General features: G+C 39.9%; 1 protein-coding gene across 2 annotated transcripts; it reads right to left on the bottom strand.

Moving 5' to 3' along the window:
- Positions 1-952: 952 nt before the first annotated feature.
- LOC136447644 (protein starmaker-like) lies at positions 953-15,686 on the bottom strand. Of its 2 annotated transcripts, XM_066446687.1 has the most exons (12): positions 15,542-15,685; positions 14,249-14,345; positions 12,507-12,650; positions 11,892-11,999; positions 11,054-11,188; positions 10,356-10,520; positions 10,181-10,205; positions 7,858-9,827; positions 7,089-7,163; positions 6,388-6,445; positions 5,734-5,842; positions 953-3,053 (listed from the first exon to the last, which is right to left on the bottom strand). In XM_066446687.1, exons 2-12 carry the CDS (start codon positions 14,342-14,344, stop codon positions 2,876-2,878), a joined length of 3,063 nt encoding a protein of 1,020 aa, XP_066302784.1. In that variant the 5' UTR covers position 14,345; positions 15,542-15,685; the 3' UTR covers positions 953-2,875. The 2 variants fall into 2 exon arrangements, with proteins under 2 accessions (XP_066302784.1, XP_066302791.1); XM_066446694.1 differs by lacking the exons at positions 953-3,053; positions 5,734-5,842 and adding an exon at positions 5,849-5,934 and having other exon boundaries at positions 15,542-15,686.
- Between the last annotated feature and the right edge of the window lie 1,315 nt (positions 15,687-17,001).

Raw genomic sequence — 17,001 nt, forward strand, 5'->3', positions numbered from 1 at the left:
GCTCATAATCATAACAAGGAGGTTTGGACAACTTATGTTATTTGGGTGAGGAGGATCAACTGGTATGATTTTTGATTGATGAAAAACACTCCTAATACGTCAGTCATAAAGGTCAAAATCATTTCGCGAAGGTATGAGGTCGTAGAACTCTTGTTAGGACTTAAGTTATATAATCTGTATCTTTGTTATATTTTGTCTGACCCTTACCTCTCCCTTATTGACCACGCGCGGCTAGCAGATCTTGGGGAGCGGGCCAAAAATAACAAGGCTGGACTCCAGGGTACCATATAGTGCGTGCTAACTCCTGGTTGTTGTTGTGCCGTCAACTGTTGTACGTCACAACGGCACCATTAAGTTTGAATGCGCCGCCAGACATTGACGTAAAGGAAGCGTGTTTGATATCAAACTGTTAGTCATTTCCCTGACATTAAGAAAATCTGTCTCTAATAACTTAATGCAAGTTCCACATGAAACAGAGCTTAGCCAGTGAAGGTATGTGGTGCTTCTGATTAGATAACTTTTCCAAGTTTGAATACCTCACGCCTCTGTGAAATATTTAGACTTTCTCGCATGTATTGCTTAATTGTTCATTAATCATGCAAATAAGGTCTTGATTAACATTATATGTGTCCATTGATCACTACCTGTCACTCTACGGTGGACTAGCATATGGAACATATTTAAGCTAACTGCGAAAAAGCAGACCAATAACAGTACGCCCATTGAGTTAGTGGCCTCTTCCATTAACCCCATGACCTAGATTGTCTGTCATGTTATGTAGTACCACCTCTGAACTCTACTTCCTGTCACTCCTGAAAGTCTGACCTTTGCATTGACGCCCACTCACTTCAGGCCACTCTGACAGTGTATTCAAATAACTACAAACACACAACAAGAACACATACATCCAGACACACTGAAAACAAAACCTCCCTACAAGGAGGTAACAGTGTACGCATTAAATGTAATGTACTTTTATTGCAGATAGAAATTGACCCCAGGTCACAAGTAGGTATGGCTTGTGCAAAGCAGATATAAAACCTATAGAAAAACATTTGCACTGTGACCAGAAAGTATGTACAACTTGGCAAGCAACTGGTCATAAAGTAGCCTGTGTTATACAATCTCTCGCTGTCAGGCACTGATGATGGGCACGATTTCAGTCATGTCAAAACGCTTCATCATACCCCATCATAAAAAATATCCAAAGACAGTACTTACAACTTGTGCAGCGCAAGTAGCTATCTAAATACACATAACATTAATGGCTGCCATAAACTCAATAGTTATTCATTTTGTTCCGGCAGCCGAGAAGGAGAATAATACATTATTAGTAATCAAGCAGTTTCGACTACATGTTTTAAAAATGTAGTTATGAAAGGAAATCTCTTGGTCATAAAAAAAAAACTCATCAAAACTATGAATTTCCGTGAATCAATGTGTCTAGAAGCTAAGGTAGACACACTCAGAATATAGTCGCACTAATCCCACTTATACTTCAATTAGTCTTTATGGAGAAAGGTTGGAGTATACATGACCTTTTAGTTCATTAATATGCACAGTAAAATACAGTGTACGCTAGTTTCCACATTAAATGCGTGAATGTAGCAGCAGGATAAAATGTGTCACAAAATAGTACATTCATTGGTTCTTACAACTGTACTTAGAGGTACAACTGTACTTAGAGGTACAACTGTACTTAGAGGTACAACTGTACTTAGAGGTACAACTCACATGATTCAAAGTTATATGCAAAAGGCACATACTAATATTAGACATTGATGTAGTTCTTCTGGAAAGTGTCTACTGAAAGATACCACATGGTTTTAGAATCATGCATTTTTCAGCAAAATGATCACACTAAAGCAACTTTTTTAAAACACCAGTTGTCATAGTAACTGATTTGTGTAAAAACGAATCAGAATGAACAAGTATACTTGCTGATCTTTCTCTATTTGCATACAAAATTTTGCCTTCTGTCAGTAAGGGATTCAAGCCAGAAACATGATTTTGTTCATACCATATCAGGGAAAGTACATCTAAAACAAACCTTGCACAAATGAAGGATTCTGTACATGTATTACCGTATAGTGACGTACGTCAATCTACCATACTGTAAACAAAAAGTTGATTTATTGTAAAATATCTATTTGTCTAAAGCTGCTAATAACATTATGAAGCCAAACATTTGTATATACAAAATATAATTGGCATCAAAACTGGCTAACTTATAAATGGGGAGCATATCTACGTAAAAAAGAGAGATTTAAGTTGACGATTGTTCTTTGAATCTGTTACATTTTGCTAAACCCTTCTTACCTTCAAGTAAGGGTGTGAAAACAGCTATGTTGCTTATCTATAAACTTAACTGATATTGATAAATTTGACACAATTAACTTAGAATGACAGCCATTAAAGTGCTGATGACATCAATGACACCAAAATACAACAATTCCTGATTAAGTTCAAACAAAATAAGTATTCTTCAAATGAACAAAGACATTTGTACAAAATATACCCCCTTCTGATTTCAGTGAACATTGAGTCTTGCAAATCTTATTTCCAGTTCGTTATAATATGCCTGCCTCCAGGTAATCAAATTATGTTCTTTCAATGACATCACAGTAAACATGGCAGCCAGTTGGAACCTGGACTATGGCTTGCGAGAAATGTTCCTTTCAGAAGCAAACAAGGCATACATTATAATACATTTCAGCTGTATGTAATTTTGATGATTATGCACTGTTTGCTCCTCAAAATAATGTTTTTCGCATGCATGTTCATCGAATTATACTTACTGAACATAATTAGGAAATTTGTATTTTGGCATCATTGGTTTCACAAGCACTTTAAGACAAAAGAAATTAAAAAGACTCTAGAAGAATGTGATGTGGTGGTCCTTGAGGAGTTTCTTCCTGGCCCTGTTCTCCAGGTTGAAGAGGGGGTCGTGCGGGGACGGTACCCCCTGCTGTCCCCCCCGCCCCAGCCCTCGCAGCTGGAAAAACGTCTCCTGCGACAGACTACGGCTCCCGTACACGCCCGCAGACTGGCTTCTGTAGCAATGGAACAACAACACAAAGTTGTAACATCGTCTGCAAATTTTACCTCCTTTGTGTGTTTGTTTGGCTTAGTGTATGTCCGCAGTCATTTGAATATTGTAGAGTAACAGGATGTCAGGTGGAAGATGGCATAACCAGAGATTGGCAATATGCTCCCCTAGGATGGGAAGGTGGGCTTGGCCCAGTTGACTTGACTATAGGGACATGCCTATGCTTCTGGTGTGCATGGCTAACACACGAGCCGTTGCAAAGCCTTTTCCACTATTTCTTTAGACCCTTGTAGTGCCAAGTGGCACATAGGGCAGTAAATTTCCTTGCTGTTTCAGTTGCAGGGTATATTTTTCCAGGGAGGGGTTGCTCGACCTTCCCCTTTAACGTGCTCGAGGCACCTCCTCAAACACAGGACACCATTTTACATCCCATCTGAAAGACGGTATAGCCCCAACTGAGATCTCCTGTCCAGGATTGATAGTCTTTCCCCCAGTTAGCAACTAATTGGAAGCTCCACGTGCACTGTGAGGCTGCTACCAGTTGAGCTACAGGGACATACCTACACTTCCACTATAGCTACATGAAAAAGCATCACGCTTCACCTCAGTTTAAGATAAGTTCTTTATTTTCACCTAACCTGTAGGGCAATAAAAGGTTATTAACCTGAGGGGCAGCAATAGGAGAGGAACACAATGGACAATCACCAATGGGATGAAGCATTGTCAATGTCCAGTGTAGGCCACATACAACATTACTGGAAACAACCCCTACAGGCCACTGCAGACAACAGGACAAAAGTAAGAGTGTCCACAGGGAAGTATTATATTGACAATTGTGACAATCATGTACCTAACAAAGTCTAGACCTAATACTTCCTCCAGGTATTACTGATACAGCGAAACACTTTGATGTTTTAACAGGGGACATTATCGGACGTCACGCATATTTTAGGAACGCCGCCACAACTGTCGTTTAGAAAGTGACAGATTTCCTGTGTTTTGTGTACTGCTATCATTGTCGAATTAACGATTGTCTTCCACATGAGTGAATCTTTTAACGACAGGAACTCAAATGATGTTTGGTACAACACCGCGCCTCCTGTACTCCCTAGGGAATACGCTCGGCTACATTTCAAGGGTGTTTGATGTTGAGCAAGGTCATAATTACGTCCTTGTGGATTTCAATTAATGCAGTTACACGGCTGTGCGTCGTTACAACGAGGCCAGCAGGCACGGCGCACGCATCCCAATCGGAAAATGATCCATCGCCGCATCGCTCCAATTTCAACGAGAATACAAATTGGTATCCGCGCTAGCTTAGTCGTACTGATTAGGGCTTCGCGTTCAGATTTTCGATAAACGTACTGTGTGTGGCGAAGTAAATTGATTGGGACATTGCCACTGACTTAAACACTGAGGAAAGGCTTTCCGACAACGGAAGAGTGCGACATTGAACAGATGCACGCTCAGATGCATGCTGAGTATCACCCAGTAAATACCACTTCTATTTTAATTTCGTGATGAACGCAGCAAACGGGAAGTACTTGACAAGTAGGGTCTGCAACCCTTCAAATTAACAAGCTTAGAGTTAATCTGGCATTTACAGTTCAGAAGCGCAGCCTGCAAATGACGGGTGATCCGAGGACAGAAGTTTGAGCAAATGGTAGAATAAATCTGACTTAACAAGAACTCCTTTAATGCCAGATGTGCAAAGTTGTCTGCAAACCTTTCCAAGCCATGGCAACCATCACTTTTACTTAAACACTCTGATTATGAAAATACTACTCAACAAACTTTATCATCCTTAAGATGCCCTTATCTCATATGATAAGACTAACAAAGAATTCACATTTCATCTACTTGTAGATAATACATGTACAAGGGAGCTACAACTTCAGCTTACAAGTTCTGTGACCTTACACAGCTTGTAACTACTGTACACAACTGATGGTTTATGCCTAAAGGCAGTTTACCAGTTATACAAACTAAACAAACAAACAAACAAACAGACCAGGTCATGTGACAGGTCTTTGAGCAGGCTCTCTGTTTATCCTCTTTCCAACGATTATGTTTCATACCTAGATTCACTAGGCTGCATCTAAAACCTTTTAAGCCTGTCACAACTTGTCCTGGTTTTTGTAACATGAAGATGATGAAAAGCATTAATTTTATGACTGACCCCTGATGACAGGGACTGCCCCCCCCCCCCTGGGACTCAAACAAGTTGGATAATCTAAAAGGTTAAGCTCTAGATCATCCAGCTCTGAGACTCCAAATCCTGGGACTTAACCCTAAATTATTGGATCCAGTGTACATGCATATGTATCATCAAGAAACAAACTAAATCATCGACAAACAACTTTGAGTGAAAACTAAAAATACAAATGTAATATCTAGTGACATAATTCCACCAGGGCACATAATTCCACCCCTACGAAAAGATACATCCCAACAGATATCCAAAACAACGTCCCCCAATATAGTGCACTGCTGAATATCTAAACTGTGCATACCTGGGGGTGCTGCACTAGCTATAGAGATCTATCAAATCAGGCTCATCAAACCCACTGTTTTTTCAAAGTCGCGATTTATGTAACCTGGTGGATTAAAGTTAATGGAGGTTACATCCAAATAATAGAATCCAATACATTTTGTAGCCTTTTTTCTGGGCATTTGTTACTGACCTGACTAGGACGTCATTGAGTGTGTCAGACTGTTGGAACTCCTGGTGGATGAACTGTGCCGTGTTACAGAACAACACGTCAGGTGCTAGCACCGGCTCCTGTAGGTTACCTGGAAATCAGGAGGGAGTTAGGAACAACACACATGGCAATCTGTGTTACAGAACAACACGTCAGGTGCTGGCACCGGCTCCTGTAGGTTACCTGGTAAGGGGGAGGGGGGGGGGCAAGAGTCAGGAACTACAGCCGTGTCTATCTTAGCCTGGATGCCAGACCTCCAATCTCTAAAATATCTATCGTATTGGGATAGATATTATACTATAGAGATTGGGGTCTGGCATCCAGGCTATGTCTATCCCTACTCTGCGTTACCATACAGTTTATGAACATATTGATCTATCACATATTTTGAACATCATTCTTTACAAAGTCTACTACTTAACAGTAACTGAATATATATCTGACAATTTTAAAACATAACAGTTTTTAAAAGACAACACTTCATTATTCGAGCCATTTTTTTTCACAGTTCCTTATCATCACAGTTTCTAGTACCAGCAACATTGCTAGCCAGAGTCACAAGTAAAATCATGTAAAATCATCACAAAACCTGTATTTTCATTGATAGCCAGACAAATGGTTTAAGTAGAGACCCACCTTTAAGCAATCTGTCAAATCCATCAAAGTGAAGATAGTTATATCCCTCCTCTGTAGCCTGCAACAGACATACACTTGTGTTTTTACTAATATTTTGACAGTGAGCGTCAAAGTATCCAAGTTACATCCGAAAATAATTTCATCAGGTTGGTAGAACACGGGATATATAGGAGGGCCAGGTAATCTCACCTGCTGACATTTTGGTGTCTGTCAGACACCTTCTTCAGAGCTTCTGACTCTACTTATAGCGGTGAGAAGCAGTACTCCAGTCAGAAGCACTGAAGAAGGTGTCTGACAGACACCGAAACGTCAGCAGGTGAGATTACCTGGTTGTGTAAAAAGAATCTCCTATATCTTATCGAAGTTAAATGTACGAGTAGTAATAATGTCATAAACTTAATATAGACAGATCATGGGATTGTACTACTTTTAATTCCTGTTTCATACTAGATGAAATTATATTACCGGTAGCCAACAAATTCCATGGTAGCAATAATGTAATTGACACAAGTCAAGTCAACGTTTATTGCCAAACAATTGCATCAGGTACAATGTATGGCAAATAACATGGAATATTAACAACTATTTATGCTAGCAGTGTACTAATCTAACATCATTACTCGATACATGATAAAATGGAATAGTACGTCTCACATGATGGCATGGTTTCTCTTTCACACAGAGACACTGTGAGTACCTACCCCAGAGGAGTTTGGGAAGACCACTTCTTTCAGCTGTCCCTCCAACTCACCCAGCTGTGTCACTGATGTCTTCCACTGCAAACAAAAATAGAAGTCTGAAACTTACAGTACCAGAAATTGCCTGTTTTCTTATTGCATGGTTTTTGTACATGAAATCTGTATTTCATTTAAGGAATGTGAAGGAAATACTGTAAATGCCTTTAAATTCAAAAGAATCTAATTTTGTGGTAAGGAGAAAATGAAGTGTTCATGGTGGTTTTCTGTTTGCGGTTACGGAACAAGCATTTTCCCAGTGATTTTAAGTTTGCGGTGAAAACATAAGAAAACAGCGAGCATTGAACCACTGCAAAAATATCAACATATAGTATCTTCCTAGACTGTAACAAATATTTCCGAAAATAATTTCATCAGGTTGGTAGAATATAGGACATAGGAGATTCTTTTTACACAACCAGGTAATCTCACCTGCTAACGTTTCGCTGTCTATCAGACACCTTCTTCAGAGCTTCTGACTGGAGCACTGCTTGTCACCGCTAAGTACTCCAGTCAAAAGCTCTGAAGAAGGTGTCTGATAGACATTGAAACATTAGCAGGTGAGATTACCTGGTTGTGTAAAAAGAATCTCCTATATCCTGTAACATATATTGTATTTAAAAAATACCTTGAAACAATGCATTTCTAAGTTGGGCAGCCCTGGCTGTGCATACTGAACAGCCAAACAAAAAATAAATAGATACATTTCTATATGAACAGAGCAATGTTTACATACCAGGCCTTGCATTGTAGGAAGATCATTCTGACAATTTCTCTCTATCAACATGAGCAACACCATGTGTGAATGGCCTTGTATGTACAGCCCTGCTTTTACCAGACCAGGGAGTTTAGTGTCCACACAAGATGTCTTCCTCCTTGGTATATCTTCGCCATCCTTATCTTCTCCTTCAAGTGTATCAGAACCATCCGGGCATCCTTCTTGCAAGTTGTCCCCTGCTGCTACAGTAGAGGTCAAATGCTGGTCACTTGAAGATTCTGGCAAAGAAGGTACACTGCTGGGGTCATTGAACTCACCTGACCCCATGACCTCTAAAGCATCTTGTCCTAGGACAGTGCCGCCATTTTGTTTTTCAGGGGTCAAGTCCGGAAGGGTGGGGGTAACTTCTGTTTCTCTCAGCTCGGACGAGACCTTGTTGTTACTTGTTGCTGTCATGTTTATGGATTCCTTTGAAGTCTTCAGAGTCTGACTTTGGTCAGTTTCTAGTTGTCCGTTGCAGATTCTTTTATCAGTACTGTTAAAGGTTTGAGAAGTGTTCGCATCTGTGTTTTGCATTGAGTCTGCATGCTTTAAGTTTGAAACATCGTCTAGCCCTTCCATACACAGTTCTTCTGTATCATGAACATCTTCTGATGATACTTCAACAGAGGAGTTTGCCTCATTGTTTGCTGTATCTGTGAGTTCATTTGAAGTGTCCATGTCCTCTGCATTCTTATACTTTAGAACAGATTCTGAATCTACAAAAGTTCTCTTGGAACTGTCATCTACATCGTTCTCATCTATCAAAACAATTTCATCAGGCACTTCTCTCGAATCCGTTAGATTGCATTTCTCTAATTCTGGTGCAACGTCTGTGCCTCCTGCATTGGAATGATTATTGTACTGAGGATTCTGATTGGATTCATCTTGGTTGGAATCCTCTGAAGTTTTCAACGAATCAGACTCCTCCTTACAACCACCTGTTGGTTTCCCTGAGGTAGCATCCAGTTCTTGTGCACCTGTTCTGCTGACATCATCAAGACTGGGGTTTGGTTGGTCTGGCAAAACTTCCTGTGGATTGTCTTCAGTAGCAACGTCATTATGAGAAGCACACATTTTCTTAGTACTACTTCTCACATCATTATTGTCCTTTTCCAATCCTAGAGAGTCAGTTCTTTCTTTAGTGACAGGAGATTGTTCTGATTCCTCAGTACTTCTTACCTTGCCATGTTCGGCATCAGACAATGTCTTGTTTCTGCTTCTAGAACCTTGCATTTCATCAGTTGCGAGCACTTTAGGCAGCTGCACATCAGACAACCTGACCTGACTGTCATTACTGACACTGCCTCCAAGTTGTGCCACAGGCAAGTCATGGTCCTCGACTTTCAGTACCAGCATGGAGGTGTCTTCATCGATTCCACCATGTTCTCTTTCATCTGCAAGCTCAGCAGAAGACATGGAGAGTGTTCCTTCGTAGCTCTCTAACGCTCCGATGTTACTGCCGCTCTTAACACTGGTCCCTGACTGCGACGATGCTCTTCTTGAACTTGCACTTGATGTACCTCCATCAACCTGAACTGGTCCACTTAACGCAGAGTCATGTCCGCCACTCAATACTGTCCCAACCCCTGCCTCAGTACTCCCCGTTTCTCCCCAAGACTCGTTGCTTGCAATGCTTGACTGTGTGTCATCCTTGTCTATGATGGAATCGGTAAAACGAAATGGTGGGGCCACGAAGCTCTGCTCCCTAGAGCTCTCCCCGTCGGCTTCACACCCGTCCCCAACTCCACGGAAACGGGCGCTCTGTGTACTCTCCCCGGAGGCTGTTCTGTTTACTGTCCTCCCCCCTCCTGGGGACTGGAAGGAAGAGACGGCCGTGTGCCTCTGCCGGGTGGGGAATAGTTTCTGAGAGTGGTTACTGAAGGAGCGGTACTCCTTCTTGGTGAGGTACACTGACAGGATTCGCACTCCAAACGGGAAACTGAAGTCTGGAAAAAGAGGGAAAAGTCTGAGTATTGGAGCCCTAGAACTAACTAGGCTGACACTCAGGCTAGGAAAAGTTACTCCTACTGATTATCAACATGTGTTCATGATAGGTTAGCTGTAGAAGCTGTCTTAACACAACTTTTATTTTAAAACAGTACAAATTAGTACTAGTGGGAGTACTCAAACCTTGAGCTATTGAATAGGAACTGGCATTTTCAGACACTTTGCATCCAGAGCAATATACATGTTGTGCTTGTACTGACTACTGAGTTTTCTTTCAATTATGTTATACATGCTTTCCAGCAGCTATATGTATTATGATATAAGTCACACAATGTTATCTTAAGTAACATACCTGTTTCAACCTCGTTTGCTGGGTGCTGTATATATGAAACAGAAATTGTAGCATTCAACTTTTTGCAAACTTCATAATTATTACAAATGACACATGAAATTCAAAAAGAGTCTAGTACAACTAATCTGAAAATATGTATTTCGAGAAGGAAACTATCATTAAGTCAAAATCTTACATTGCTCTGGTTGGCCTTGATGAGGAGAAGTCTTGACGTCAACTCTGGAGAGAGTTGGGTACATAAAACTTTACTATCATACAGGAGACAGCCAGCGAGGACCCCTGGCTTCCTCTGGCAGGACTGCAGGATGTGAGACGCTCTCAGGAACAGTACACCAGCAGACTACAAGGATCAAACAACAATTTTCTTTGGACCTACGTCAATGAAAGTTGGACATCCAGGTCTGAGATATGCAACAGTTACTTATCATTAATAAGCAAATGGATAATTTTGCAAACGGTCAGATGTTTCAGACAGCATTCACATGCAACGTCAGACATTTCAGACAGAATCCACAGTGACCAAAAACAGTGGATGTTATCTGAAACATCTCACCATTTACAACATTATCCAGTTACTTGAGTAACTGTTACCTTGCAGTTCTTGGGACCTTTTTCTGTCTCCATACATGACTCATATACATGACTATATTTAACAGTATAAGACAACTGTCTTTTTTGAGATTGCAAAATTGTATTCTATGTCTGTAAAGCTTCCTATACAAGCAAAGCAAGAAAACTTTGACTCTATTTAACATGTTTTTAACCTTCAGCATACTGAATGAGCCGTTTGGCACCCCATTCTCTATTGGTTACAGAGTTAGGCAGCAGAGAGAAGGTTAAAAGTGTTTTTGTATGGTTGAATCTGTATCTGACCTTTGGCAAAGGCACAGACGGAATGACATCAAAGATGTAAGGCACCACTCTGCTGTAGTGCTTGATGTATGGCAGGTAACACTCCCATATCCTCTCCATGGCAAGTAGGAAAGGCTGCTTTTCTTCCCCACATCTCTGAAAAAAATTTCAAAAAATAAGGATATTGAATCTGAACTTGAACTACTCAACGACAGCTCATTATGTTCTCTTCTGTTACGCGGTTCCACGTCACTCTCACCCTTACAAAACTGTAATATATTCAATATAGTTCATACTTACATCCATTGTACAGGCAGATTCATTTATTGATAGATACCAACTTGTATTGTCAATTGCTATTTTCCTTTTATCAATTTTGTATTTATGTTAAGTATGTCATTATGTTTCTTTTTTGTATGTTTTGAGTAGAAGGCTTTAGATAAGCAACTGCTTCCTGTCCAATACTCATATGCGAATATGCGAATAAAATAAAATGCGAATAAAATATATTGAATCTTATTAGATACAGTTTTCTAGCTACATGGTCAGGTGCAAAAAATTATGAAATTACATGTTTAGTAATGATATCATTGAGAAAAAGAACATGTGGGTTCAGAAAACACAATTAGTAACTATGAAAGGATGTCAGCAATATGCCAAAATCAAGTAATGTGATAATTATTATTCTTGATATATACAATTTAATTTCAGATCTTTCCATCAGCATATAGACCATTCACAAATATACAAGTAATGTTTCCTAATTCAAAAGACAAAAGGAACAGTCATCAGCCTTAAAGTGTTTCTGGTTTTATAATCCCCCTGACTTGCTGTAAGTTTGAAGGAAAAATGTTACAACCTTGAAAACTGCGTCCAAGGAGCCGTGGTAGAAGGCGAATATTCTGTACAAGCTGTCCAGTTGTTTCACCACAGCAGCATTGGGGAGGTCAGCACTGGTTCCTAAAGCCTGATAGAGAAACACAAAACAAAATGGTACACCAAAATTATTTTTAAAAATAGGGAATGCATAGAGGGCATGTTCAGAATACAGTCACTTGTTGTAGTTCATCTTTTATGCCTAGTGCCACATAGACACATACATGTAGTTCAGCAAGTTTCCTTGCTGTTCCTGTAGCAGGGAAATTTTTCCTGGGGTTGCTAGCTCTTCCCCTTCAAGTTCAACATGCAACATGCACCTCCTCTACCCCAATTTTATGTTCCTTCTGAAAGTGAAAGACGGGTGCAACACCAACTAAGATGTCCTGTCCCATGATTTGAACCAGGGTCTCCCAGTTACCAATTAATTTGAACCAGGAGCTCAACTGTGAGGCTGCTACCAGTTGGGACGTCCCAGAATATATTCAACTCAAAATATATTGATGTACCCTTGGTTTCAACCTATCCATTGCCAAAATGTTACAATTCTCATACTAGATCTTTGCACATAGCATTCGATCCAAAAGAAGAGCTTTACCAGTGTGAATCTTCCTGTGTGTCTCACTGCAATCTTGCAGTTCTGTAAGTGATAGACAGAAGGCGCTGCACCAGAGATGACCTCCAGGCAGCGTACCATCCCCATGAGCTGGCCACACAGCGCACACTGGGAGTTCAGCGGTGTCTGAAAATAAAACGAGAAATCAGATTTCCCATATTTTTGACAAAATATAGCACATTCATGTCCACTGCACACATTACTTGCTCCACTGTCGGGCACATGCATTCTCGGGTTCCTGACTTTTGGCCATGTGCCAACATTCATTTCCTGCCAACCTGCAAAAAAATTTGGACGCAGGCCAGCTCAACCTTTGCATCCTGGCAGTCTCTGGTTACAACTTAGCCAGTAGAAACAAACTTGAACACAGTAGTCTGGTATCCAGACCTACTAGTATTACAGCTCCAGAGTCTCCTCTGTGCAATGCAAAAAGGAGACTCGGGAGCTATAATAGGTTTGGATACCAAGTTATGAACACACACCAAGACAAACAAACAAGACTGAAAACAATACATAGATCACTTCTTCAAGACAAAGTAAGTTTTTCTAGGCCAAGTAATGAACAATGAATGAACTCTGCAATGTATGAACTCATAAAGTACATGTACGTAACAAAACTAACATTAGACCAGTTTGGTCTAGAATGTAAAACTTACTCATGTACTTTGCAATACATGTAATTAAAGACCATTAACTTTGAAATTTGTGTGTCTGTCGTATCTTGTCATTTTGCATTAGGCCACACCAACTTGATTTTATGAATGACATCCTCTGGAGACCCCAAAACTAATGCGCGCGGGCGAAAAAAAAGAAAATCCAGCGAAAAAAAAAATGCTGCTTAACCACAGGACTACTAGTACAAAGCTGGTATTGCAAATTGAACCACAGAACACAGTTTATTTGTAGGTGGTACATGTAGGTTGTCTTGTTCATCATAGCAGACTCAGCGCAAGTGATTGTTTTTTAATATATTGACAAGAACGACCAAAGAAGTATACTATTAGAAGGTATTTGGCTCCAAGGACTGTTGATGATATATGACTGTGATGAGAATACTCATATACACCCATAAGGGCAGTTTCAACATACATGGCATTGAACTCCATATTAAGCATTCCATGGTTTACGCTCACAAATCTCACTGTGAGACCTCTGCCAATCCCTCAATTCCTCTCCCATGTTTCTCATTATTGCAAAAGAAACGTGGTGTTTGAAATTGTCTGGGCGATACTCGCTGGCCGCCGCAATCCTCTCGTACAACTGTGCAAACGCAAAATCCCCCTAGCCAACATCGATGTCATACCAATCCAAAAATACGCTCCAGTTTTCCGATAAGCCGGCACAATGCTAGCCTTTTGCAGCAATCTAAGTCAGCAAGTTCCGGAGTTCTGTGTAGCCTTGGATGAGGTGATTTTTTTTTTTTTTTTGACAACAGGCGAAAATCAATGCGCGCGAGGATGTCATCCATAAGATTAAGATGGTGTGGCCTTAGTCTTAAGAAGACCACTTGTCTAAGATGACCACTTTATATAGGTCCCCGGGGTGGTCGTCTTAGACAAGTTTGGCTGTACCTCCATTTTCACAGAGGTGACAAACAGTGCCTTCATACAAACTTGAAAGCTTTCACATAATATGTATAAATAATTGGAAACTAAAATAGCTCCTCCAAGCCTTACAGAACAGGGTATGATAATGTTTAATGGGTACAAAAAAAATGTACTTACAGCTTTTGGATGGTAGAACATGATGGCATCTATAAGGTCATCACCCTCTTCTACCAACGCCTTGTGGTCGTAGACGAAGAATGGAAGTTCCTCCATGCTGAAACACAAGTTAGAACCATATCTGATTCAGTAACATGTTCCATCTAAGGTCGACAGGGCTACTAGTATGGTAAGATCTTTCTTTTAAAATGGTAGCTTTTGATTAAACATGAAGTATTTAAGTATGCATTCATACAAAATGTTTTAGTCGGATGAAATATTTAAGTCAGAATCTGTTTTAGATGACATGGGAGATATCTGTATACAAGTAAGTCACTTAATAATATTTCTATCTACATAAACGATAGATACTAAATATATAGGTATACTGAATGATCATTTGTTCAAACCAGTATGTAATCTTTAATTATACATTAATACCTCAACTATGGAAGTGCCTGGCATATACAATCATACATGATGTATTGATAAGAATAGCGTACTAAGTTAAAAGCATAGTATATTTCTGCAAGGACATTACTCTAGTCTATATTACTAGTACGTCCTTGATTTCTTCTGTATTACGTCCTTGATTTCTGTTACTTTCCCATCCCTTACCCTGTTGTTTCTGATCAATTCAAAGTCACTCACAAGCATTGCACATCCACAGAGATTACATTACAAGTATAATCGAAAGATTTTTGTGCAAATCTACAGGTAACCAGGTAAAGTTTCGTAAGATTGTGTCCAGAATGCCCCCAAGACATACGCCTAAAAGGGTTGGTAATTATCCTTTGGGTCACAAGAATAGGAGTGACGTCATCGTGGGCACGTGGGGGAAACATTTCCCCTGGGGACTAAAATAGAAAACAAAACAAACACAGGAACTAGTGACGTCACAAGGCGTACTAAATCATTTGTTTGTGACAACATGATGCAAGGAATAACAGGGGGAAACTATATCACTATTTCATAATAATTTAACGTTACCATACGGACTGTCCTGCACGTGTTACGTGATCATGATCATATGACAACTTCAAAACTTTAGTTCCTTAAAAATTACATGGCTACCCGCATTTTAAGTTTACGTATACAGCCAAGGCGAGTGTATTCTAGTACAAGTTTTTTCAACAACACGCACACACACATACACACGGCCTCGTCCAAGGTCTGCTAAAGTACATCACAAGTGTTTGTTTTTCTTTCTAAAAAAGGAGGCTAAAAAAAGGGGAGTGACTAGGGGTTCGAAGTTCGTGCCAAAAATATCTTAACAAAACAATAACATGATATTGCCGGGTTACTTTTACGTACCTGATTTTCTTGTATCTCTAGAAATTACTTCAAAGCAAGCTTTAGTCCAGCTACATTTCATATAATTCAAATCAGCCGATGGAAAGTTGGAAAAAACACAAATTTCCTTTGCCCCGACGCCATCTTGTTCACCTTTGACCCATACCCTTCCCTTTTAAGATATTTTTTCGAAAAAAAAGTGAAGCAAAAGGGATCGAGGAACAGTTCCACTTCCTGCTTTTAATTATAATAATATCTTACATGTTTGGAATCTCTACAATGATTTTGTCGTCTGAAGATAAAAATATTTCAAGCTTGTATCCTCAGATGACCCCGTGTATTTACCGAAATACGCAAAATACACGAAATACACGTCCGAAATACCGAAATACACATGAAGATGGCAGAAATCTACCGAAATACAGTATGATTTGATGAAATAACATCACGGTTGCTATGTGCCGGCATAACATAATATATTCATAGCCCTGGCGACAAGAAAATGACAGAAAATACTCCGCGATCCCACCTCGGTCGGCCGTCGCCATCTTTCTTACCATACGCCATGATGTTTGTTTTTAGTGGTATCTTCTACTGAGTCATTTCATACATATCGGTGTATGGAATATAAGCAGTTTCTATTGGATAGAATAAGAATAGAACAAAGTCATTCACAATCAAGATCGCACTGAGAAATCAAAAAGACGGCCGGGGCTACCGTGCGTTTCATGTGTAAAACAAGGGATGCTTGGTGAATGATTAACATGTATGTGACATAATGTGGTATGAGTTTCGCACTGCTCATAAAATTGCATTTTGCTCCACCACAGGTAAATCAAGGATTGAGTACATATTCGTTTCACTTTTTTTATATTAGCGCGCAAGAACAACCAATGCGTGAGGGGTGTGTTGAAGTAATATTTCTCACATTTATTACTTACCGTTGCGTTCGAAATTGGCAAATTGTTGTCTAATTAGCATTACTATTGCGTTTTTTAGTAGTAATAATTTGGATGATGTAATTTGTTTTTGTCAAACTCGGGGGGAAATTCTCAGGTTTTCCTCCCTTCATCACGAAACAAACAAGCGATTGACCTGGAATACACATCTCAGTCTGTTACGTTCCTTTGCGATGTCACGCGTCATTGTCTAGACTGGAGTACAAGCGTCACTGGTGTGTTCTATTGTTTCACTCTTCGCGGCAAGACAGTATCATTTACGACCATTTACGTTTGTAACCAAAAGTACAGTATTTATCACTTCCACACACTTACTAACGAGTCCTTGGGCTTAACTCATGTTGTATTTTAATCCTTGTTGCATTGTATACAATAGAGCGGTCTTCATTCATTCATTATTCATTCAGCCCCTCGGGGCATGAATGCACAATAAAGGTCTTTCATTCATTATTAGCACCTGGTTACTTACTTTTTTTTATGTGTATGCAGGCCAATATTGATTGTCAGAGGAAGACCTTCCCA

Source organism: Branchiostoma lanceolatum, chromosome 1, assembly GCF_035083965.1.
Source record: "Branchiostoma lanceolatum isolate klBraLanc5 chromosome 1, klBraLanc5.hap2, whole genome shotgun sequence".
Lineage (NCBI taxonomy): Eukaryota > Metazoa > Chordata > Leptocardii > Amphioxiformes > Branchiostomatidae > Branchiostoma > Branchiostoma lanceolatum.